General features: G+C 39.0%; 1 protein-coding gene across 3 annotated transcripts in view; it reads right to left on the bottom strand.

Annotated features, from left to right (window-relative positions):
• Nucleotides 1-27,751, bottom strand: part of MRTFB (myocardin related transcription factor B) — a 70,655-nt gene that overhangs the window by 42,426 nt on the left and 478 nt on the right. For 2 of the 3 annotated variants that reach the window (XM_042037390.1, XM_042037394.1), the window contains exons 2-3: nt 24,787-24,831; nt 9,144-9,317 (exon numbers count right to left, since the gene is read on the bottom strand). In XM_042037390.1, coding sequence (XP_041893324.1) covers nt 9,144-9,297 — 154 coding nt within the window. In that variant the 5' untranslated portion in view covers nt 9,298-9,317; nt 24,787-24,831. Of the gene's footprint in view, nt 1-9,143; nt 9,318-24,786; nt 24,832-26,667; nt 27,569-27,751 lie in introns of those variants that run through there. The other variant, XM_042037391.1, reaches the window with a different exon arrangement.

The following is a 27,751-nucleotide window of genomic DNA, read 5'->3' as shown; positions in this document are numbered from 1 at the left end:
ATTTATCTTACATGAGTCATCAACTTCATTGTCAACCTGGAAGATTTCAGGGAAATGGATCTCCTCTAATTATCTGCCATTGGCCATGAGGGAACAGCAGACAAGTCTGCATTTAATTTCCTGTACTTAGAGAAAATAAACTATACATAATGTTAAGTAGTCTCTACATGTCAACCAGTAACTCTGGCAGGTGTATTTTCCCTTCCCTTTGGCCTAAAAATGCTATAATTGCACACATTTTCCACACCTCTACTATGTATTTTAAATCTTTCAGCCTGAAATTATAAAGGACATCTCCATTCAGAAAAAACTTGTTTCACTTCCACAGAATCAGATTTAGAAAGATCTATATACAATCACAAACACCTGATACAGAATTTTTTGAAGCAGAAACTAGAAAAAAAATGTAACCATCTTTTCCTCTTTGAATCTCTCTACAAGACAATCATTCAGCACCGACTCTTCACCTTTACAGTGCACTACCGGGGCAAGTGATACCACGGGGTGTGAAGCTGCCTGACCCAGCCAGCAGGATTTGGAAGCCTCTCCCTGTTTGCCTGCTGCTGGAAGAAGCGAGACCCAGATCTGCTCAGAACTGCAGCCTCAAAGGAGGCATGAGCTCACCAGGCTTTAGCAACTTCTTGACATGTAACGAGCTGACAATACAGGCAAAAAACTCTTTGCAGCATGAATGATTTGAGGCCACTCTCCCAACCTAAAAATCAGTTGTTTGCACATCATTTGCACAAAAATTATCAGCTTAAATTATGTTTTGCTTAAATACAAGCTACAGACTATTCCAATACATTTGCTTTTGCAGTGATTTTTACTGAACAGAAGAAAAAAAATACTGTGGAAAAGCTCCTTCATAAAGCAAACTAACTTCCTCACTGCCTGCAGCTGAACACTTACTGTGCATAAGAAACAAAGTTACTGTTGAGAAACTCCACACATTCAGAAAATAAGAACTCAGGCAGAATACAAACACGTACTGCTTAAACACACACTAAACTCTGACACAGTCAAAACAGAATCTTACACACTTACAGATATAACAGATTATAACTCCACATTTTCATTGTGCCAAGAGAGAAGTTAAAAGTTTGGATGGATTAATTATATTCTAACAGTATAACAATACATAACAGCAGAATTTTTTTCAAGGGAAGGGTACAGTGCACTTCGCACACTCTGATTTCCCAATGATTCAGAAAACAGAATACTTTGAAATTTTAAAAATTCCATGCTGTAATGAGGAAGCGTGTAATTAAAGAACCCAGAGTAAGACATTTTCCTTCAAACATCGTATTTCTGAAGGAAGATCTACCCATTCCTATCTGTTTATAGTGCTTTATATGAACTGCGAGTGCCCAGTGCTCATGTGAAAGGTGGTCACAGTAACAGCAGTGGGGTGGGAGTGGTTCAAGCCTTCAGGAGCATTTCTCTTGTTCAGAAAAATGAGTTTAGCCAGGAGTTCGTGCTATCCACTCCTCCCCCTTTCCAAGGGTACCCACTCAGAGCAGATCAATGTGCTTCAGCTCCTTGGAGTTATGCCTAATATTCGGCTTTAAGTTCACCTCTTAGATCAAGCTTAGCACAGAGATGAATATTTTAAAAGACCTTCAAGAAGTCTGATCAAAATCTCAACAGTAAAAACAGCAAAAAACTTTAGTAAGAAAAGCAGGAATTACAGAATTTATGTAAAATAAGAATGAGGAAATTCTTGTACAGACTAGGAGAGATGAATGGTCAAAACGATGCTGTGTATTTTTCATGTAACCAAATATTGTCGTTGCCAATAAATGCTATACAATATTGAATAGTTGGATGGGGGCAGACATAACAAATGAAGACAAAGACGTAACAAATGAAGACAAAGAAAAGATGCCTTTGAAGAAGAAAATAGTTCTGCTCTGGATTCAGTTATACTGTGAATATTGAGAATATCTGGATATTCTGCTCAAGGAAAAGTTTCTCTTAAATCCCTGCATGAAGAATAACATTTATCTCCCACATTGTGAAAAAATATTCCTATTCCAACAACCTCGTTTCCCCAGCAGTCTTGAATATACATTAATCCAAGCTCAATTGATAACTTGGTTTTACTGGTTACTTGAATGAGCAACAATATAGTTCTTGTATTTCTAGTAATAAGGCTTCAAAGAAAAACTAATCATCATCTCAACATGTCTGCTGGAAAAGTCTCAAGCTCTGAGACAGTTTCACAGGCACCTGGGGGCATCTCACAGCTCCCAGCTCCATAGCACTGGAACATGGAAAAGCGGATGTTCTTATAAAGGACTTTGTCAACATTCCTAAGAGCTGTATTAGAAGGAACAGAAACACTGTTAGCACGTTCCAGTACTAAATTCACCTGCTCACTACCAATAGCCAGTGTTCAAAGGTATCCTGTGCAGGTCCCATGTGAATCAAGGCAAAGAGCCACCTGTGATCCCCATTGCTGACCCACCTGCCATTTAAGGGCTCCCTCTTCCCTGCCCAATGAAATAAATTTGTAACTCCCCTAGAATGGTTCACATATGTTCTTACCTTTGCATGCTAAAGCACCACAGTGACTCCTCAGATTTACTTATGCACTTTCAAATCTGATGGTAATTTTTTAAGCTCTTATGAAGTAAAAGATACACAACAAGCTCTTGGTTTCAATGAAAATTAAATCTGTTAGAATTTGCATTATCTTCAGAGGGCAGAAGTACCGCTCATTTGAATTTCAATTTAAGTTGAATATATTGCATAAGAGTGGGTGAAATGAAGAAAAAAGGCCTCAGAATGGAACGTCTCTGTCAGTTCCATAAACCAGAATCCAGTAACATCTCATTTAATAGCAATGTATTGCACAAGTTTTTCATAAACGTTTGCTTTACATCTAAGGTCATCAGCGTTTGCTCCTTCCATTCTTCTGCAACACAGATTTCCAAGTGTTCTGCCAATCTTCAGCCTATGGAAAAAGTGTTATCTAAAAAGTGGAAGTGTCTAGTAGATACTAACCAAAATTCCAAAGCACAGGAGGAAGCAATGCAGCCCCACGGTACCTCCCCAGTGCCTGCTTGTCTGCCTCTCACAACAGACCCTTATCTGGGTGAAGTATCAGTGATCTGCCGAGTGACATCACTGACTGGGAGCCACTGCACAACCTTATTAAACATCAAGTAACTAAGCAACAATTGCTTTAACAATACATTCCAACTCTTCACATCATATGGAACTCATTCCTTTGCAATCCCATAAAAAAGAAAAACAAAACCAAACCAAATGCCCTCGGGTATTTAAACTCTTTCACTACCACAATAACATTTTTAAGTGGGGAAAAAAGCCTAATTACTCAAATATGTATTTCACCTTGGCTTTACATACACCTTGATGAATATCTTGGTGCTTTATATTGTGTTAGGATAATCTAGTTCTTGATCATGGTGTAGTAATTTCTTCACATAGGAAAATAGTGCTCTGACTACACAAACTAAAGCATTAGTTTACATAACCCCTATTATAATTAATTCTATTACTCCTATAAACATTAAGAACATTACTTCCAATTGTTAATTAAGGGGTTTTGTTTTGGGGGGGGGGGTCTGTTCTGCCTATATTCTCTACCATTGTGGCAACAAAGACCCAAACAACGCAAATAATGGTCACCATCTACCTCAGTCACTCTTCTCAGAAAAATACCAAACACTTACAGTGATGTCAAATTTGTAAGTCTGCATGTTCTGCTTCTCTTCTCCCACTAAAACCCACACAAATTCCTTTTAAGGGAGGACATATGTTGGCAGTATTCACTGCTTAAATGAAAACTACCTTCCATTTGGTCTTGTCCATATACACAGCTAAATTAATAAATATTTTTAAAGTGTGTATATAAAGTACATAAAAATACGCATTTTTGTATATGTTTAACTATACACATCTACATTTGACTGCATACATATAAATCCTTTAGAGGACAATATTTAGTCACCCATTGTGCTACCTATGATTTGCAAAAGATGCCTACAATAAGTGCTGCACACCAATTACCAGTTCTGTTTGCTCCGTGTTACTTTCTTGTAGTGGCCCTGTCACAAGGTGACACTTCAATGATAACATTTGCAGTTAGGATTTAGTTCTAACAACTTAAAACAATTATACAATGGAATTTAAAATTAACTCAACATTCTTTTCAAGCTGTGCATTTAGTTATGCACAAAGAATTTCAAGAAAAAAGGTCAGAATAAGACAGTTTGATCAAGCAATCTCTTTAAAGGAAAACATGCTTTCTGTATCTCCTGTAATCACTCAAATGCCAAGCCCTCAAACAAGATTTCATATATACCAGATGCCTTGAATTGAGTCAGTCACAGGTCATGTCTCCTGTGTTAATCTCTTCACAATAAGCAGATAATTAAAAAAAATAATATCTATAAATCAAACTAAAATGATGGAATGTTTGTTTAGAAGTTTACCAAATGGAATGACCCTGCTGGAATTCTTTCATGTAGCCTGTGAAAATGTCAGAATATATTCCATTTAAGAGGTCACAGTCTCTAGAGATCTCTGAGTTTTGGCTTGTGTGTCTTTTCACATGCTTTAATATTTGAAAATTGTTCCTTGTAGACACTGACTGATGGCCTGGGAATGCTAGGATTGTGGGAACTGGCGGTACCAATGACAAAGACAGACTTACTGGGAAATCAGTACCTACTCAGTTTGCGCTCTCATCTCGGAACAGATAGGACAGCATTCAAATATTTACAGGGAGACCAATGGACATTTGTTTTTTCTACTGACGTTAAAAACCAAACAAAACCCCAAAAACACGCCCCCAAAAAACAGAGCACTCCCAAAAAAACCCAAAGCATAGAGACAAATATATATTAATTACAATATGCTGTGTGTTTTTACCAAAGATGATTTAGTAGAATATTTGCATGGGATGTTCCATGGGCTATTAAAATCTTAATGCAAAGACAAACCCCAGAATCACGGAGGCTGGCAGCAGCCTCTTGAGATCACCTGGCCCAAGCCCTGCTGGAGCAGGGTCAGCTGCAACAGGCTGCCCAGGACAGTGCCCAGTCTGATTTTTAGTATCTCCATGGGTGGAGATTCCACAGCCTCTCTGGGCAACCACTGTACACACACACATTATTTATGCACTACACTAAAAATGCACACACACATTTCTACTGTAAACTTACACAAACTGTCCACTTCTTTATCTAGATAGGTCTGTCAGGATACACTTCCCCTGAATTCTGGTTTTGTGGGGGGGTTTTATGTTTGTTTTGCTGATGTTGTTGGGGGGTGGTGCTGTTAATCAGAGTATCTGCATGCTGTTTTCCAGATCTCACTGCTTTCAGCTTAGTGATTATGAAACTGCTGAATTTAAGACGACATTTTCAATTATTTTCTGTGCCAAGCTATTACTTTAATCAGAACTAAGTTTTCCATTTTTTGTTCTCTAGACTTTCCACTAGCCATTTTTCTACACTGTGTCTCTCCCAGCTCTCTCAAGAAAATAAATTCTAAGCACAGTGACCTACCTGTGTATCATTACAAGAGGAAAAAACACACCTAATCACTGATGTTAGAGGAGTGGAGAAAAACCTGTCATATACAGATGCAAGGAGAATGTCCTGAATGTCACCTGATTCCCTAACATCAAATTTGGAGTTCAAATCTATTCATTGCACAGAGGATTGAGGATTTGTTCAGAAGCCATAAAACTATGCCAAGAATGTATGTTACCAGTGCTACATACTGAGGGAGTGCAAGATAAGAGATAACAGGCAAACTAATATACCACAACTCTTTTAGATGCCAGAAAAATTCCCTTGGATCATCAAATTTATTTAAGTAATACCATTAGGTTAAGTGGGATGTGGATTTCATTCAGTTATTTTAAGAACTGTGTCTCCCAGCTGACTTGACTGGTCCCTTAGGAGGACTCAATATACACCATTTGGAGTATTTGTTTTTGTTTGGGTTTGTGTTGGGTTTTTGTGTGTGTGTGTGTTCCACCTTCCCCTGAATTCCCCACAGTTCCCCACGAGCTCTCCAGCACCAAAGGAAGCTGCAATTCTCACTTGACCTTTGGTGTGTCTGGGTCTCCGCTCCTGAGTGTCCCTGTTCTTACGCAGTCAGGGGCATTGCTTTCTTTGGGCTGATTTATGCTTATTGAGATTTTACCAGTCTTGCTTTAAGTTCACTGTCCCAAGGCTTTTTTCCTATAAAACATCCAAGACTTGGTTCTTCTCTCAATTAGCCCAATTTGGCAGGAGAACAGTTGCTGCCAGCCATGGGAGGCACAGCACCGCCTTCTCTACTCTCCTCCAGTTCATGATACACAACCCCAAAGAGAAGCAGAAGCAATCCCGTTCCTACACTGACTCTGAGTTTGGAGGAGCAGACACCTCACAGCCCCCACCACCTCGAACAGAACTGCTTCTCTACCACGAAGAGGGCAGGGAACGGGCACACTCCCCTTCTGACAGGATTTATGGCCAGATGCAGAGCTGAAGGGCAGTCAGTGGCCTGGACAGGAGCCAGCCACTTATCCACCCATTTTTCAAGGACATAACCAGGCTCCCACCTGTGGATGACAACTGCACAAGAGCAACTTACATGTCTCTTTTTCAGAAATTAGTAGCCACTGTGACAAGAAGATTTTGGCACAAGGAGATAGTCAAGGAAGCCACTGCAGAGCCAAGAGAGATTGCTGTAAAACACAAGCTCAGAGCCTTCTATTTTACGTGTACCTTGAAATAATGATTGCATGGCTCCTCATACCCTGACCTTCACAGCTCCCTCTACCAGCCAAAGTGGTATGCTCATCAATTCTGGAAAAGTACTAATTCAGCATGCAAAAAAACTCTGGTCATGCACTGCTTCCTTTTTTTGATGGTATCTACATGTGCAATCTCTTCCCATCATTTGGCTCTGAAACAGCAGGTTGGAAAGCTGCAGGCAGCATCATTCCCATCCACCCTCCTGCTGTCAGCAGCAGACAGCCTATCCTTGCCTCCCTTGCCACCTCCTGGCTCTCAGACAGAAGCTCGTGAAACTGTGGTACAGTGTGTGGGCAGCACATTGTTCTGACTGGTACTTGGGCTGTGCCACGCTGCTGCTACTCTCATCAGCCTTCCTCCACTGCAGCCCAACTCAGCACCCAGTCATCAGTCTTCTCCCTCCTGCTTCCAATGAGCCTCCTCCATGGCACTCTTCCCTTCCCCCAAGCTGTCCTTCCTAAGGACACAGCATCTTGCCTAAAAAGCACATACACTGGACCCAACCTGGCATCCTTCAGGCAGGGATGCAAACCCAGAGCCTGTTTACCAAACTCCTTTTTTGTGAGCAGCCCCACTGCTCATGACAGGGACTGTACACCCGTGGTTGTCATGAGACTGCCAGAATCACAGACACATCTTCGTCATCACTCAGGAGGTGACAAGTGTGAAAAGCAGAACCAATGAAATGGTAACTTTTGCTGCTTTTTAGCAAGTGGAACAAGAGTTGGCCTCCAGAGAAACAGGCACGATAAGATACTGCAATATACAGGGCACAGGTTTACATGATCAATGTGCTGTATGTGCTGCCTAATTATCCAGAAAGATACAGACTAACGAGAACCTGAAATTAGTTTCATTAACAATCCAGTATTGCCCACAGCCATGAACTTGAAAACAGCTCAAATGAAATAGGAGAACCTTAAAATTGTGACAGTCCAGGAGACCAATATATAACATCCACCTCTCAAAATTATCCATTTGTCTTTATTCAGGGAGTAAATACCTGCATGTAGTAAGTGACTGGAAAAGCTTAAGCTCCTAATGCATTCCAACTGTTTTATTATTGATCTTCTGCTGGAAGTTAAAACCTCTTCAACAGAGTTGGCACAGCATATAAATGTTCCTTTGTAAACTCAAGGGACAATAATTCCACTGGAGCTTAAACTAACCATGAGAATTTGCAGCAAACCCACTGAGCTGTGCCCACCCAAACTCTTACACCTGCTTTGCTCTGTGACTGGGATCTCTGGGGCAGAGGGCAGGGGAGAGAAGGAAAATGTGAAAAAGGAGAAGGTAATAACAGCTCCAGTGACTGCTGGCTCACCAGGCATGCTGTGATTACCTCCATGGTAAACAAAACCAATCCAGAGCAGAAGCCTCCTACCCTTGCAGTGACATTGGAAAAGCTGGAAACACGGTTTCTGTACTAACTTGTGCAAGTCAGCTTAACAACACTGCAGAACAACACTAGAACAGTTCAGCCTTCTACTGGACTACTGCCAAAAGACTAATTCAAGTAAACAAAGATTTAAAGGATCACTACCAAAGCTCACAGTAAGCATAATGCTTCCTGCATAAAAATATCCAATCAAAAAATACCCTGAAACACTTCAGAATTTTTTTAAGTGCCACCGTATTTCTGTGAACTGCAATCTCTTATGCTTATTCACTTTATAATGTAGTCACATGCTAAAATACTCTTGCAAATATCCAGTGTTTGGTAAAAAGTAACAACAAAGACCAAATATTAAAACTACTTTTAATTTGAACCCATCAAGTTCAACATTCACTTTTACAAATCTTCTTCTGACTTTCATCATTTCTACAAAAAAAAGTGTTTCTAACCAAATTAACCAAAATTACTAAATCTGAACTTATAGCTAAGCAATAGTTTGGCTGCTCTGGAGGTTTGACATGACACAGATCAATGACACCACATCCATTTCAGTTTTACAGGAAATTAAGAAAAAACAATTTTTCCAGAAGTGTACTAATACTGAATTAAACTTTCTGGGATAGAATGTGAAACATTAATTATGTATTATTTTGCAGAAAAAAAACCCTGTTCTTGAAAATTATCTCTTTTTTTCTGATAATAATACAACTCTCAAAAACATTTCATAAATACTTGTAGTATACACCAGCTGTAGTTTTAAAACTACTTAAAAATCTACACAACTCCATTGTAGGCCCCAGAGTGTGCCCGCTGGTTCTCCAAGAGCTCTCCTGGCGGGTAAAGCTCCCGGGACAGCCTTCCCAACCCCTGGCACACCTGGACGTGGCAAGAGCAGGCGAGGAGAGTCCCTCGCGGTTCCGGCGCGGCCCATCCCCGTGCCCCCGCGCAGCCCGGGCACTCACCATTCTTGCGCTCGGTGAGGGGCGGCAGGCAGGGGCTGGGCTGCAGCGACAGCCCCCGCAGCTCGTGCGCCACGGCCTCGCTGTGCGGGCTGGGCGCCAGCCGCGCCGGGGGCCCGGGCTCGTCCTCGCCGTCCGCCGGCCCCGCGGGCTCCATCCCGGGCACGCCTCGGCGCTCTGCGGAAACAAGGCGGCTCTGGTCACACTCTGCTCCAGCAACACCGAGAAACGCTTCAGACACTGCTTTGCCTACACATTTGGGGTATGGTCAGTTCCTTCGCACGCAGAACTCAACTTCAGAATTACATAGGCATTACCTACTGATTTCCCACAAATACTACGGGTTGGAAAAAATATAGTCAGGGAATGGATGTAGAGGCAATTTAACAGAGAAGCAGGACAGTTTCTCTGCTCACTGACAAAAATCAGCCAGTATTAACCCTCACGATGGATGTTCAGAAGCTCCCGTGCCCCACCCTGTGCCCCCACCCGCGTATCAGCACAACATCCCCTGTTTTCAGTAGCTTCTATTAGAGAATGCTGAATAAATATATTGTACTAACATACAAATGGCTTTTAGTATTTTGAAGCTCTGCACAACTCTCCTTCAGATCTCAAATCAACGTTAGTATTAACACAGGACTTCACCAAAGGACTGTATGAGAACTAGTTAATCCTCAGTCTCACCAGCAAGGAAGACATTTGGCCATGAATATTTTAAAATTAATTTTACTGCGCACTAGTTACTTATTGTTAAAATACTTTACAGAGTTAAATAAAAGTCCCAATTCATTATTTCCTTCCTTTCTATCATTAGTGTGGTACTTAATCTACAATAAGGAGAGACAGAAATATGAATTACTGGTACTGCCTTTTTATAACTTAGAGAACTATCAAGTCATTAAAATTCCAATAAATCAATATGGACTTCAATGAAGTCCTGTCCCTGGATTCTCAGAAACTTGAATGATATGAAATATTAACAATTCCAAAAGATCCATAAAAACGAAGAAATGCCTTATTATTGTGAGATTAAAAAAAAAAAAATTCCTAAGAAACACAACTGCTTGCCATAGTCAACCTTAAATTTCAAACTTCAAATATTCTGAATATAAACACCACATGTGCTGGTGTGTGTATTCAAAGGTTTTTAAAATGCAATATATGTTTCAATGATTAATCCCAAAATATTTCAAATGTTAACATGATATTTAAAAAACCAAGATGACAAAAAATTATCATGACCACCAAAGAATGGCCTACACTACAAAAGGGTAGAGAATCATGTTCTGAAAGTGTGAATTGAAAAATAAGAAATACAAGCAAGTACTGCTTGATATACACCTAAATAGAACAATTATCATGGTTAAGTGCATATTTTTCATTATTTTCCCTAGTTACAAACTGGTGCTTTCACATTAAATGAAGACACATTAACTTACCGTTATGCAAGATTTTTTCTTTGTTCTTAGCTTTTAGAAGCATAATTTACTCAGCTCTCACTCGATTTCCTGACATTACACTCTCCTCAAACTCCCACTCACCCATACAAATTAAGTACATTATTAACCAAGCAGGTCTCTTCAGAGCAGAATTTAAGTGAAAATGTAGCTGCTTATCTGCTCATATTCACAGCATTTTATCCACAATTTACTAGATATGAATTGTCTTGGAGAGACTTTTCAAAGAGATTAAGCCACATGAGCTGTATTCATGCTTTCAAACCCAGATGAAATTAATAGAAACACCTTCTTGTACTAAAGGTTTAGCATGTGTTGTTCTGCAGGTCAGCTTTGACTAATTCTTTTCCCCATGATAGATAACTAAACATCATGCTTTGAATGAAACCAGCTTGACTTTCATCACTTCTACAATGCACTGCGGAATTGGTAACGTGTCCATCTCTTAATTTTTGTTTCAGGAATGTACAGAAATGTGGGTTTATTGTCCAGATCCAACTGAGAACACAGCATGCAGTAATTAAATTATGTTGACTGCAGCACAGCAGCACAACTCAAAAGTAGTTTGACTTCCCACACAAAATGTGCTTGATCTATGGTTTGAGCAACTATAAAATAGGTTGGAAGGGACCTTCTGGAGGTCATCTTGTCCATCCCCCCGTCCCATGGGATTACCAGATCTCAGGAATTTGTCTTGTCTGAAAATCTCCAAAGCAGGTGATTTCACCATCTCTGGGTAACCTCACTATGAATGCTTTGCCCACCCCTTTCACACAATTCTTCCTGCTGATAATGACTCTCAGTTCACTGTGGTTTCATACAGTACATGAATTTCGTCATTAGGAAACCTCTAAATCCACAGTTCTCCAGTGCAGAACTCTAACCCTAACTTTAAACTTTCCAATTCACAGTAAAGTAACAGGCATTGCATTTCCCTTCTCCTAAAGGCTGCTAAAAACCTAGGTATTTCCTCAAATGATCCTTTAACACTAGAACAACCCTATTGCTATGTTGCTACATAATGTTTGAACAAAAGACACTCTAGAATTCCCAGAAAGTCTAAATTCCTCAAATTCTTTACTCATATCTCAAATCACATTTTGCTCTCATTTCTTTTAATTATTACTTATGAAGTGCTGCTGTATCAGACTGCAGAAATATTTCTGAGCTAAGAACAACAAATTCTCTTAACCCTCCCCAAAAAGGAAAACACACATCCCCACCCAACATTTATAGGGGTTTTTTGTACAGGGGAAAAAAGTCAGTGACCTACATCATCAACATCTAGCTTAGATACACTAGGATCCTTACAGCTCCTTACTGAATCAATGAACAGAACTTCTAAAAAATATTATAAAGATGACAAACTGAAAACTTGCAATAGAAATATATAAATAATTAATGTGATTCTTAGCTCTTGTTCTATTAGAATCTAAAGAATTCAGCTGTTCAGCTTTCTGAAGACAACTCCTAAAGTTGGCATCCCTGAAATTACTAGTTTGTTTTTGGCATAAGGTTTTCCTTATCAATTGACAAACTAATCTGGAAACTTAAAAATTACTTCCATAAATAACTTTCCAAACAAATAAACAAAAAAGAAATAAATGAGGAAAAAAGACATTTCTTTGTAAACATCTTTTTACATTGCTGCATGTATGAGATAATAAACCATTACCATTTTCTAGCACACTCATTTTAACTGCTCCAGATGAATACAACAGGCTACAGCCAGCAGCATTTACTTCACATGAAACTCAACTAAAGATATGCAGAATGTCTCCCATCTATTTTCAGACTTCAAAAGCCATTTCATTCTCATGTTTCTAATATAACTAGTTGTTTGTACATTAACAATTCAAACACAAAAACGAGTAGTAGAAAACATTAGTTCACCTCGTTTAAAATCAAACCCTGTACAATAAACACTTTATCCAGCAACCATATGCAAAACTGAGAAACCTCTGATTTAGAATGTAAAGCACATGATACTCTCATATTTTATATTAGATAACAATTTGCCTCCTCTTTCTCATTTCTTTGAAGCCTCCTCAATCTTGAAGAATTATTTCATGTTTGCCATCTGCATTTACAGATGGTAACCATTATCTGTGTAACCCCTGACTTGAAGCAGACCTATACACAAAGTATATTAATAACATAACTGAAACTCAACAGTAAAAAAACATGTACAGGAAAAACAGAATTTAAAAAACCCCATACTAATACAAGTTTCAGTATCCTACTTCGCATAATCCAAGAAAGCACCTTTTATACCAGGCTGATCTTACAGAAATCAGTTGTCACTTCAGGGGTTTCGGCTCCCTTCCTTGAAATTAAGAAACCTAAAGTTGTGTGAGCCATCACTCTGCTAGGTATGAAAACCATTTCTCCTTATGAACTGTAGGAAAGCATAATACCAATTTATTTCTGGCAACTAAAAATACATTTACTCAATTGTTCTAATAGTCCAAAATTATTTCAGGTGGTTGTTTTTTGGTTTTTCATTTTAACATAGAATTCAGCAAAATGTTTAAGAGTAGTCAAGTGAAAACTAGAAAAAAGGTATTTTCCTACTTAGTCTTTAGAATACATTATCAAAATACAATCTGCACCAGCACTGCTAGGAAGGCTTCGGTTCGCATTTCCCCGACAAGTACACAGGAACAGTGTTCCAGTACTGGCAAACCAGAACTCCTGTACAATGTATGATCCTTATGTAAGTGTTCTCACAGATTGTAGGTGGTTGCTATCTTCTTAACTGCTGAAGACAAATGCTCTTTTTATTTTTAAACATTTTATCTTCAAAAGACAAAATGTATTTCCTTGGAAAAATCATATAAGGTGGGAAATACATATTTCCCTGCTACTTGAGACACCAGAACTGGTATTTTATTTGGCACAAACTGTGAAATCTGGATGACAGTTTGGTAGTAAATCAGCTTTTATTTTAGCAATCTGCTGGAAAATAACAGTTCAAGAATCATAGTACATTCAAGCTTTGGCCAAGTCAACTGGCTGACATTAACACTGCTCAACCACTCACACCTGCAAGGAACCTGGGTCACTATATACATTGCAATATTGAATTGAATTAATAGTCACAAGATATTAGCAATACCAGTTCCAGGATTTACAGAATCATGGAATGGACATGAGCATTCAGTTTCTCCATTTATAAAACTCAGTAAAATTTAAAACCAGCAGTTTGTAATACACCAGAATCTTCAGTGGGGAGGATACTAGAACTGTAAAATGTTGGGTTTGTTTTTGTTTTTCTTACTTTTTTCTTCAGTGTATCAGAAAACACTAAAAAAGACCCTTAAGAAGTGTAAGATCCAGCAGGTTAACTAACAGCTGCCAAGGAAGGCCATTGCATTAAGCTCTCTAGTCTCCCTCTCAGTGCCTGGAAAGACTTGGAGATCTGTGCAGTGAGAAGAGTGATTTCTGACACTGAGGCCAATAAGCACATTGGGGGCTGTTATAGTTTCAAATATTCCTTCCATTTGAGCACTGGGCATTAATGATTTGTACCTGAGAGAATGTGAGAAGTCACAGTCTGACTTGGCAATTCCCATCACCTCTCATGAAGAAGGACAAGGACTGTGCTTTCAGAATGCAGCAGACCCCTACCAGTGCCTACACAAGCCTACAGCAAACCTCCTTCCTTGGCTGCAAATTAGTCCAGTCCCAGTCCAGACCCTTGGAATGCTCAGTATCTCCTTTCTTCCAAGGATCAACACACATCGGACTTGAACATAAACAAAGTAGTCGGGAACATTCAGCTCACTGAACAATCTGGGAACTGGAAGCTACGGGAGTCACTTCCCGGAGACAAGCCTGGGGATGAAACACCCACTCCAAGGAGAGGGAGAGATGCAGAGTTTTAAAGGATGGCTCCTCTTGGCATGCTGCCTTATCAGCAAGGGGTAAAGTGAAAATAAAGAAACAAATCATGGTCTTGGCTGCAGTCTCTATCTCCATCTGTTCCTGGAGCAACACCAAAGGGAGGCTGTGCTACAAAGAGGGTACCGCTCCTCAGCCCAGCCACAGCGGCTGCCCGGAGCTCAGGAACGCCGTGAAGGCTGCGCTGGCACGAGCCCGATCGGACGGGCACAGCTTCACCTCTGCTGTCCTGACACCCATCGTGCAGACACCATCTTAGTGCAGCAGGTGAACTTTGACATGAAAATTGACATTGAATTATTATATTGAAAGAGAAACTGCAATCCTACAGTGTCGATAAACTTAATTAATTAAGTTTTGTGGTCAAATACAGGGCAACAAGGATTTAAATCATACAGCTATTTTTATGAAGGTAATTATACAAAAGCAGAAAAAGATGAGAAATAGCAGCAGCTGACTAACCATGAGTAATCATCTTGGATTATGCATTATTAAAAACTCACTATTACTATTCATTTCTTTAAAAAACAGTGAGCAGAAGTATTTGACAAAACTGAGGTCCTGTCACGCTTCTCACCATACCAGTACCTGGAATAACATGTTTCTTCCAGGAGCACAGAATCCTCCTGGACTGGGCTGGTCAATACTGCAGAAAAATGTCCACTTCTATTAAATAACTGAGATTAAATTTTTGTAACTGTCTGCTCTAGCTAAATTAATACCACTGAACACACACCAAAAGACCTCCAGAAACTCATTTAACACTTCTGCATATTTTGATGACAATGCTACATTGAGATTCTCTTTACTAGTTCTTCAAAGGAAATCTTTATATCTTTGGACTGATCAAAAAATTAAAAATAAATAAGCTACTGGCAAATGGACATTGTACACTAGGTAATGTATAGTAAATTACTTGTATCTGGACAGAGGCTGGGGATGAGTCAGGAGAATCCTTGATGATACAGTCCCTCCAGTGCTGCCTCCAGGCAGGAAAAAAAAAAGATCACAGTAATTGGTAATGGGAGCTGTGCCCTGCTAAGTGCAAATGAATTACCCGACAGTGTGGGGCTGTGAGGAATAAAGGCAGCCTCCCACAGCTCCATTAAAGCGTGGGGAAACTAAAGCCTACCCTGTCGCTGTGTAGGGCCATAGAGATGATTTATCTATTCTTTTCTCACATTACTGCCTTCTCAAACTAACCTGTTCAAACAAGAGTTGGTGAAGTCTTCTGGGCTACACATAAACCTTCATTGGAAAGAATCTACCTCATAGCAATGTTGAGAAGTTTAGCGTTTAAATACCTTAAGGTCTCATACAAATGTTTTAAGTAGTTGTAAATATTACAACTATCTTCTGTATTCACATTTCAAGGGCTTTAAAATGATAATAAGAGAATTTATTCAAAATGCTAAACTTCTTACAAATATTTTAAGTAAAGCAAGCAAAGGTTCAATATGCACAATATTAGTGACTGAAACAAAACTCATACCTTCAGATGAAAGTGATGTTTAAATTGTTAAATCTTCCTTTAAGAAACAGTTGTGAAACTCTGCAGTGTGCACAAAAATCAATAAATTGGTCTGAGGAACCAAACAAAAAGTAAAGTCTAAAATTAGCTGCCTCTTAAAGGTAATACACAGTCAACAATCTCCATCTTCAAGGAGAAGTCTGAACTACTCTGCTATTTCACCCTGTGAGAGAGAGATGCTCACCTAGGGAGCTGTTTAAGACCAAGCATGGAAGCAAACATCCATTAACCCATCCAGATAACTCAGGACAGCTTTTAATTTACCTTTTACCAATAATACTTTTACCAATAATACAATACTTACTAAGCAGAAGCTAAGTTGTGCTAACTTTCTGTGTTTGTAGCAGAGTTCATACAGATTTGTGCTGAAAACTCTGAATCGTGAGAGGACGATGAATTATTTCATCTACAGCTGAGTCCATCTTTTCTAAGAGCTGCTGTCTGAGCACTCAGCAGCAACCAGAATTCTGACACAATACTTGGAAGTGTAAAACACGTTGTCCCATGACTTGTAAGTGAAGGACTTCAGACACAGTCCTCAACTACTTTTTACTTTTAATCACCTTATGAGCAGACATAATTTGATTTAATCTCATCTTTTCTGTGGATATTCGTAATAAACAATGCTCCTATGAAGGCAACATTAATTGGTTCAGCTGTATCAACGTGATTAAATAAATACAAAGCTGTCATAGCACATATCCTCACTAGTTCTATTAAAATAAAGAGCTTCATAAAAATACTTAAAACTAGATAGGCAAAACGTGAAGTAGTATCTTGTTTAGATGTTACACACACTATATATGGAAATATGTTGTGTGCAAATGCTCAGAAAAATCTAAACATGACATTCCTATTTTTCAGTCTGTGAAGATGATGTTGATTGTCAATATTCTACATTTGCTTTAATACTCTAATTTAAAAAGCTGATATTAATACTGGCAAGAAGTACATTTAGACTCAGTTTACAAAGCAACACTAGATCAGTGTTTCTTTGCCTTGCTAAATTTAGGTGTAAAAAAGAAACCAACCCAACAACAACAACAAAAAGCTATCTGCATTAGTGTGGTGTGCAAACATGATGCTTCTAGTTTCTAACCCTCATAAATGTCTACATATTCAAATTAGATTCATTTTTTACAATGAAACATAGTGACATATGATTTCAGAAGCAACTTATTTGAGCTCCAATTAGCAAAAAATCCGAAGTTCTTAATTTCAGTTTTAATACAAAGTGCTTTGCAGTAGTGTTTGAATAATTGTGAGATCAACTCAGATTAACCTGCCCAAAAGCAAGTTCAGTTCTTCTGGTCTATGACAGAACTTTGTGGAAGGAAATAGTAAGATCCTATGTGCTCCATGATTTTCTGTGGCCAGCAAACATAAGGTGTAGCCAGAAGAATCTATTTGTGTAATTGAAGTTGCCAACATATGAAAAAATCAAAACCCGAGTGTTTGCTTTGGTATTATAAATGCACATGATAGCTCAGTCAATAATTAGTAACTTTTATCAATGAATTGAATCATAATCTTTCACAATTCCTCTGTGTGTTCAGATACCTTTGATAGCCAAAATAGTGATCTATCTTAACAATGAATGATGGTAGAGCTCTTAAGGCATTTCAGGAAAGGTTAGATGACTCCATGATTTCATTTGTTTGCTTGGATACTGTGAGATGTTCCCATTTATGACTAAGCTGCAGGTGCTATTATGTTTATTTTACTGCCTGTAAACCAAGCCCTTGAACTGAACAAAGCAAGGAAAGCACAAGGATTCAAGTCAAAGAGGAAGGAACTACAGGACTGCTTCCCATTGAACGTGCTGTTTTCTACCTCCCATCGTAAGTGTGACTGAACATTGCACAATCATTTCTATTAGATGAAATTTCTTGAAAAATCTATACTTTGCTTCTTTTTATATCTACACGCTGTTACAGAGATTAGCAAAATTTTATTAATGTAATATTTGGTATTCTCTTAAAAAATACAATCAACTCCTATTGGACAGAATTTAACATACTATTCACATTCAGCAATAAACTAAGTGCTAATTAGACATTTCAAAATAATGTAAACATAATTAGAGATTACAAGCAATGACAGTTTAGAGGATCTTGCAAAAATCAGAATGATTATGTCTGAGCTGAAATTCAGTGACATGTGCAGAAGGTCCTCAATTAAGCAGTACCTACTCACAACCTTAGGACAACTAAGAAAACCTCTCTTTCACAAACCTTTTGCTGCATATTGACTTGGACCAGCACAGCTACTGTAAGGTATTAACAATGCAAACAATAACTTGAATTAGCTCCCATGGAAACCAGTAACTTGTTGCTCCCAACTTCTGAAAATAAAACTTTTCGTATTTAACCTGCTAATGGACAAAAGAAAAACTTAGAAGGTGACAGATTAATGTTTAATTAAAAAAAAGATAAAAATCAACTTGCAGTACATATTAAGCAGTAGCTATTTACTGTGCATTCTTTACCTGATTTGCACCAAGTGCTAAGAGTTCATCTACAATATTCTTTCCAGTTTCTTACTTCTGATCATGTAACCACTATGTAAAATCATGGCAGAGCCTTACCACATGTATTTAACTGTCTCAAATTACTGGTTTTACTTTAAAGTTATTAGAAATATTTAATCTCCTCTATTCTATTTCCTTTAACTAGAAAGAAAACAGAGGCCTGGTAGCACACAATTGATGTGTCTGGTTTACAAGTTCATGGGACAATCTCTTCAGCAATTTAGCCGACATGCAGTGACAAATTTTGAACAGCAACAAAAGCACAATTAAGGGCTAATTAAAGGTGGTGGTGAAAGTATTAAGATTATTTTTTTATAGTACTGCTGTCCTGCTTAGACAAAACCATTTTTGGTGAGCTACAACCTTAGATTCTGAAGGCACTCCTGGAGTTCCCAAAGGTATCTCACAATTAGCTACACACATTAAAGACATGTTCCTCCCATACCTGCTGGGTGGGTATGAATGCTCATCTTCCTCAACTAAACAGAGGCAGAGACACAACATTTTGGCAATCCCACAATACCACTTTGTGCTATTGCCAGCTCTTCTACTCAATATGTATAAATTATTCTCTCCTGTATTTTTCATTGTTCTGGAGTCACAATGAGGCCCACCCTTACAGCCAAAGCTGCCTCTGGAACAGGGCAAATATGTTTATTTTCTTGGCTTAAAAGCATTACTTTCTATTACAAATTCTAAAAAGGACTTTGAAGGGAAAGAGCAGTTTTTTCATCTCTTATACGAGCTATCATTTAGATTCATGGCTCCAGGAGGATGATCCCCTTCCTCCCCAGTTTCAGCTTTCTCCAAGTTAGACCTGCTGATACAGCAGGGATAAAGAAGTTTTTCCACCTTACTGGCAAGCAGAACAGTGTCACACTGCACTGATCACCTGCTCAGATTCCACATCGTGTTAAGTGGCCACAGTTTTTATACAGCAGTGACAAAAGGTCACAGTGTGAATACAATGATATCACTTGTAATAGATTTACACTTTACAGCATCTTCCCAAGAATTAAAGTGGGTTTAACAGAAGCAACAAGGATGCATACTGAAAGAATGCTAAATTCCATGCAGTTAAGCAGACTTCCAGGAAGAAAAATCCCACAACAAACCACAAAATCCCCGCCCTGAGATTCCTAAACACTGGTAATTAAGCATGAAGAGATACCACAGACATTGAATTATCACTAACAGAAAAATAAATAAATTTGTTAAAGACAAAATTACACTCTTCACTAAAAAAAAGCCAAATTTTTACTTTTCAAATCAAACACATTCCTTCTAATAAGGACAATCCTCTCTGTGAACAGGGTAAAGGAATATCACTTATTGCTTCTTTATAAATACAGATTCAAGATTATGAGTGATATAGCTTAATCTCCAGATCAACACCCATATTCTAAAATAATCATAAAAAGTATGTTATTAGTATGGTGCCTGAAAATTCTGATGTTCTGAACAGTTTAATGCTATAATCCATAGTCCATGCCCTCCGTGCTTTAAGAACCAAATTCTCACGATCTCCAAAGCTAAAATGAACTTGAATTCCATTTTCCCTACTGAAATTAGCTAAAGACTAATAGGGCAGAAACTCTGGGTCAGGAGAGTTTATGTTGCCTGAGGCCGGTTTCAAAGAAGACTTATCTGTTAAACTATTGTGTTCCAATGTTTCATTCCATGCAAAGCTGCTTGTTTAAAAATATATAAGAAAGAGATGGTAACATAAAATTCTTTACAGTAGATTACAAATTTCTGCACTTAGCAGCTGTCACACATCTACTTTCTGTAGTTCTGGTAGTTAGAGCAGCACTCAAAATATTTAAAAAAGATACTACAAAGCTTTATTAGAAACTCCATTGGAAAATACTGACTATCTGATGAAAAAAAGATATTCATTAAATATCATCTGGTCAGATATAAATACTGTAGCCATGTGGTTTCTTCTCTTAGTTTATTTTCATTGGGTTTTTTTCTAGCATCAGACAATAGTTATTTTTTCCCCAGATCACGTCAGTACCCACTTTCCTGATTTCTATTCCTGAATTTTTAATTTTTTCTATCCTCCATGTATCACTAAATCACCTCAACTCAGCTTTACCCATCAAAAATGCTTCCTCGATAGCCTTTTCTTGACCATGCTCCTCAGCCAGCCACCACAAGGCTTGGCTTAGGCTTTCCAAAGTCTACTACAGATGGCAAGAACCCACAGGCAGATGGGAGACACTATGGAATTCTATCCTCTGCACCACCTTCAGGCCCCAACTGCTCCAGGTATTTGAGGAGCAGTAGATGTAGAACTGTGTCTGTGTCTAGGGGTCTCCTGTGAGTGTGGTTTACTCTGCAGCAAAGGGAAGCACGTCCCAGTGTTTTATCCAGCCCCTGTGTCTGACGGCTGGGCTGGCTCCACACTCCCCACAGCATTCCCAGGGCAGCAAAGATGAACTATGGGCAGGAGTAGGTTCTCACCACCTGCATTTCACCCCTTCCAAGAGACTCCACTTTCCTCTTTTCCCAATTCTGCAGGACAAGTTTTTAAAATTAGGCTTATGATGCAGGACCTGGCAAAAGAGCCATCAAATGGTTTAACTGGCAGAACAGAGGAAGGGTGGAACATCTGGCAGAGGAAGGAGGATCTGATTCCAGAAGAAATCACAAATTACACTCTGTTATTCATAGAAGCAAAAAAAGTTGGTTAAAACTGTCTACAGACATAGAGAGAATTATTTAGGGCTTGATTCACACTGAAAGACTTACAATTCCCATAACCATAAAGATGGCTTATATTTTGCAAAAACTGTCAGCATTTGCTCAGTACTTTGTATTTGAGTGCTGCTGTATTATTTGACATTAACATAAAGAAGCATTATTATAATTAACCCAAATTCAGAAATAATAAAGACTGCAAAATAAAGCGGTAACTTCTCTTGAATTAAGTATTTACTAGAAACACTCTAAGTGAGCTCTACCCTCGTAAACTGGGTATTAAAAACCTTCTGCTGTACAGACACTCCAAGTGAAATTAGTGTTGAAAACATTAAGTCGAAAATGGTGATGTTTCCAGTTGTTCCTATAAATTCCTAATTCACACAGGTTACAAGTCCTTAACAAAAACCTTATAAATACACTAAATATATTTATAAAGAGTATAGCTGTGCTAAGAGTACAAGTTACATACTGAAAAACATTAGCAAAACATTAAGGCATTTCTTTTTTCATACCTTAGTTGTACTATCCATGGAAAAATATGTTTAAAATTTTATTTTTAAAGAGAAAATCCTAAAAAAATAGCATACCAAGTGATATGTAATGAAAAAACACACTCAAAAGTAGTTCAGAGAGATTTATTAGTCCATTCAAAAACTCCTAAAATAACACACAAATGGTACCATTCAGATCAACCATAATGAACATGGAGATCCCATTAGTTTCTGTACAGCCATCTCAGTATATTCAGCAAGCTCCATTTTCAGAATACACCAATCCTGAGACCCTCACCTGCCTGAGCACCAAGGAAAATTATAAAAGTACAAAACACTTCCTTGCATTCCCACTTCCAGTCGCTCATGTACAAAGGAATGTGCCAAGATGGCCAATTCACAATGCACAAAAAGACTGGTAACACACCTTATGCAGCATTTTAAAACACAACGTGAGATTAACGGTGACATCGGGTGCTCTCTCAACACCCAAGTACAAACACCAAACCCCTAATCCCCATCTTACGCCGAACCTGTGCCAATGTACACAGGTACAATGTACCTGTACACAGAATTGCACCTGTGGCACTGTGAGGAGGAGACAGCCACCACAGACACACTCACGTGCACACTGCTTTCCCTGGGTCACATTACTTTCCTAAAGCTTTACTACCATGTGGTTCTAAATCCTGAAAAGCTTTAAGCGTTGTGTTCAACTTTGTGCAACCCATTTAGTGCCAGAAATGCATGCTTAAAGCTTTGCTGGATTGCAACTTTACCAAGCTATGTATTTTCAATTTTAAAAATATGGGGAACAAAATTAAGCATTGCAGCAATGTATTAGACAGAATTTCAGTAGCTGGAATTCTATGTCTCATCTACCTTTTTTGTGTAGGAAATACTGAGAAGTTTGCCACTACTTGAGATGCAAGAACCATTTTGGGTATTAACTGAACTTTACTGAATACACTAACAATCTGAACTAATTTTAATGAGTTTCTCTGCTGAATTTTTATGAGATACCTCTTTTACATTTAAAGAATTACTAGCAAACTGATTTAAATGTCTCTAGAATCTGTAAACAAGTTTCCAGCAACTGTTCCCTAGCCTTCCAGCAGGCTTCTAGCATTAGACACAAAACGTGGAAATAAGAACACAACTGCATGTCCTTCTCAGGTATGTAACTAGGACTCATTATGTCATCCAATTAGAAGGGTAGAAAAACAGTGGGTTTCCTTTTTGTCTTTATTTTCTGTTTTGTTCATTTGTGTTTCATTAGTTGGTGTGAAGATCAAAAATTAGTGTAACTACGACTTCTCTCTCACTTTGTTGCTTTTGGCACCATGCCCAGATAAAAGCCCCTTTTCAAACATAAAATTAATGGCTTAAGCCAAGTACCAAATATGAAATCTTAAAATACTCTCTACTGAGTCAACAATCGCAGACATGCAGTTCATTGCACAAGTGCAAAACTGTTACGTGAACATCTGGATTTAATAACAGTAACCTGAACACTTCAATAAATTCTGTAATGTGCATTTGCTTTGGAGTTTCAGGATATGGGAGATTTTTGTGGTATACATCAATCTTTCACAGAAGGAAAGTTTGAAAAAAGTTGTATTCCGTAACTAACACTGTGCAATTTTAGCTCTTGAACTTCAGGTGCTAAAGAGGTTTAAAAACAATGCCAGGAATACTGGTTCCCTGTCCTCAGCACAGCACGGAATAATTTCATTTGAAGAAGCAAACATGAAACATTCATGGCTGTAAAGTGCAAATAGTCTTAATCTCAGTTGTTCATCTTTTTTTTTGGACATGCAGCTAAAAAAGCAGCAGATTTATTCACAGTAATAATCAAAGGTTGCAGATATACCAAAGGAGGACACAAAGTGAACTGGTTTGCCAAGTCTAATCAAACCTGCTCTTCATGGAGCCTGCACACAACCCTAAAATACACCTTGCCTTCAGGTTAGGGGAAGCTCCCCTACCTTTAAGTGTTTCCAGTTGGGATTTTTTGCCTAACACAGTTCTGGAGTTTGTTGGAATACATCAATGCTACAGATACATACCCCCTTCTGTGTATATCCAGTTCTGTACGTGTTGTTCTTCCAGTCTCTGGAGAAGCTCTTAGCCATGAAAGTTGTGTGCAGTGTCTGCTTTTTCTGTAGAGCTGGAACCAATGTTCTGGTTCATCTAGGAGGGCTCAGTGGAAACTATCAAGAGGCTTTAAGTTTGATGCTCTGTCTTGGTTATCCTGAAAATCAGGCAACCTGTTCCACCCCCCTTTTTCCCATAAAAAAGATAAGGAGGGAGGGGCAGGATCAGAATTTTCACAATTTAGGGACCAGCTAAACACCAGAAGCACACAGTTCCAGAACCGAGAATGCGCTAGTCAATATAACCCAAATTCCTTGTTTTACTAAGCTGCTCGACTTCCCAACACCACCTGAAACAGCACTATCAGCATCCATTCTTGGTTACTCCCTTTGAGACAGAAGTTTCCTCATCTAATAACTGGATTGATTTAACCAAACCACATGGGGTCTGGGTGCCCTCAGGAAGTGCTGTGCTGGTACAAGCCTGAGTCACTGCAGAAAAACTGATAAAAATAAACAAAATGCTCTCAGGCCAAAGTATTAGTACCAAAACTATTCCCATTTGGAAGAAGTCTAACATCTGTGAAGGCTTGTAAGCATGACAGTCCTTTAAAAAGAGAAAATATTGCTTAATCAGCATATGAATATTTAAGTCATAATCTTAAGAGAGGATTAAAACCCATTCATATCAAAGGCCAAAGCATAAAATCACAGTAACTTGCTCTTAAGTTTATGTAATACAAGTATTACATATGACCAAATTTCTGTTTGTATAGGAACAAATCTCTTGGAAAACCTTCCATTTTAACAGGATTATAAAACCAGCACAATTTAAGGGGATACACTGCTCACTAAAAAAATAGCACAGCAGCTTTATTAAAAAAATGTATTTAGGAAGTTTAAAATTTTTAAGACACAGCACTTACCTTGTATCTCTAGCACCCTTCTAAAGTGTCTGTTTCAGCACATTCCTGGATGGTTGGAAAGTAAAAAGGAAAAACAAAAATCACAAAGATGTCTCAATGATTCTTTATTTTAAAAGTTACGTAATTTGTTCAACCTGAGAAATTAAAGCCTTAAGAATACTAGTTCAGCTTTCTCAGTTTCTGCAGTTTTAGGATGTTAAAATGTGTTACTGGGTTGAAATCCTGAGAGTAAAATGATTTCAATATATTCTTTGTGCATCTTTTAGCACCTTTCAAATTCCTACTCAAATACCAAGATGGTATTTGTCTTTCCAGTTACCTCTGGCAAGAACAGCAGCACCAGAGGTGCATCACCTGCTCCTTTTAACTCAACTAAAGTACACAAACCCAGCCCTAGTTCTTTCTTCACATTTGGAAGTGCCAATTATACAACAGAAATATATTTTAGTTTTCTATAGATTCCAATACAATGGAACCTTTACAAAAAAAAGAAATGTGTTCACACCCACATTTTGTCTCTTTGCTATGTCACCAGCTCAAATGAATTTGTTCCAACACTTCATTTATTAAAATATTTTAGAGTATGTGTGTACATATACAGACACATATGATTAAGTCAATAGAAACCTACTGCACACTATATGTAGAAAAGTTTAAAAAGTCAGTTATTTTTAAGTCTGGCATTTATCAAATGCTGTTTCATACAGTAACACTAATGGGGTTTTCCAGTTTTGGCTTTGAACCCACAGGTATCAGACTTAAAACATCCCATACATTGCTCAGCCACACAATTTTACTTTTGATCCCAGAGATGAATCCTAACAGATTATTTTTAATTCTTTTAAAGGCTGAAGCTGGTGTTATGGTTTCTGTACATATCAGTGACAGAGGGTAAAAGCTGAACATGTAAAAAACCAAACCAAAACACACAAGACAAAGAGGTTACAAGATGGAAATGCCAAAAAGGCCCACAAAAATAAATGGCCTATGATAAAACATATTCCCTCTTCCTTCCAATAATCATTTCTTCAGTAATCTAAACACTGTTTAAAAAACCCCGATCCACAACTAAGTAGATTCCCTATCCAATATTATATTCATCCATCGTGTCATCAATTATCTAATTTCATTGCTAGGATAACAAGCAAAAGTTCCAATTTTTAAAATATTTTAAGCGTATAAACCACTAAATTTGTCTCAATACCTGTGTATTAACCCTCACTATTAAAGCTTTTTTATAATACCTCATTCAACAGAATCTGACAAATAGAAAAGGTAAATATTAAGGTGATTTCCATGTTATTGTATGACTGTTTCTAAAAACTCATTTGCATCATTAAGTTCAGTTTTCTACACTTCTCCAAATACTGCCAAATCCTGAAAGATGTTCTGCGCTTCCAATAATGTGATAAGGATCTTCAGCTTCCAGATGTTTTTACTTGCTTCATAACTGGTGCCATTACCAGACAGCAATCTTGTCTAGTTTTAAATGCAAGTTATACCACAAAGTCACATCTGCCCTAAGTAATTACACAGGAAAGAAAGCTTCAGGAAGGAACAAGATAAAATGTCACATATTAAGAGAATAATTTTATGAAATGCCAGCTGTGCCCTTTTTGAGAGCTTTAAAACCTCAATTAATTCAAAACCTGGGCGTTTTTTATCATAAAGGAAAAGATGCAGCGTGAGGAAGACATGTGAACAACTCCCCATAAACAAGAACTTGAGAACATGCTGCACCCACAGGACAGTGTAAGCTTGGCTTTTTTCTTAAGAGGCGAGCGATGTTTAAGTTTTAAGTATTTTAGACATATTGGCATACCAGATTTCACGGTAGTGTTTTTGAAACATTCATGAAAAGATAATTTTTCTGATACTTACTTCATAACTAGACAAGTTATTCACTTTAAATCCTGTAGTCTTTATTTCAGCTAATTGCCTGCTGCAGCCAGAAGTCCTGGTATTATCTCTCGACTGCACTGAGACTGACTAACAGCAGTTTTCTGCACTGCACACTTGCACGCCAATACAAGACTCACATAAATGGGACAAAGGCAAATGTATTTGCTGGCAGAAATGCACGGCACGGCAGCACAGCTCTCCACCTGGCTCCCCGCGTCCCAAAGAATGTCACTGCCGCAAGCGTCAGTCAAGTGACCTGCACCCGGGATGGGGCTCTGTGCATACAGGTGCTGTGCATACACTTGTTTACAAAGCTGATTCTAGAATCGTGGAATCGTCGAGCTTGAAAGAGACCTTTAATATTGTCCAGTCCAACCATCAAACCAGCACTACCACCGAAACCTCCAAACTGTATCACCCAGCGCCACATCCAGTCCTTAAAACGCCTTACGGATGGTGACTCCCCCACCTTCTTGGGCAACCTATTCCAATGCCTGACCACCCTAAAATGGATTAACCAAGTGCCACCTAAAATCCACGTAACGTCGCAGAAAACAAGTCGAACTCGTTAACAGTCCCTGGTCTAAGGGTCGCTCTTCTCACAGCTCAGTGAGCTCCGCTGCAGCTGCACGACTGGGGTCACGGAGGACTCACGTCTCCCCTCCGCGGCTGCGGGCGAGGCGCTCCCATCTCAACGCCCGCAGGCTTCGGGCCGGGCCCGCAGTGCCTCCCTGCTGCTCACAGCCCTGCACCTCACCCGGGAGCGAGCGTTCCTTACTAACAAATAGTAACACGGGATACATCCACCAGCGGCCGCACGGCAGGGGCCGGGCCGGTGCGAGCCGCGTCCCAGGACGCAGTGCGGGCACCGGCACCTCCACCTGCTCGGGACCCAGAGCGGCCCGGCGAAGCTGGGGGGCCGCCCCCCACCGTGTCCCCTGCTGCAGCCCCGCGGGAATCCTGCCCGCCCCCGGCAGGGAGGGGGTGGCCGCCACTCTCGGCACTCCCGCCCGCCCCAACCTCCTTCAGAAGGCTCTGCGGGCGGGGCGGCGCGCAGCCCACC

The sequence above is a fragment of the Corvus kubaryi genome, unplaced genomic scaffold (genome assembly GCF_017639235.1).
Source record: "Corvus kubaryi isolate FWS band 111438036 unplaced genomic scaffold, C.kubaryi_AGA036_p1.0 37387, whole genome shotgun sequence".
Lineage (NCBI taxonomy): Eukaryota > Metazoa > Chordata > Aves > Passeriformes > Corvidae > Corvus > Corvus kubaryi.
Note: the sequence above shows the minus strand (reverse complement) of the source record. Positions and strands in the feature narration are given on the sequence as shown.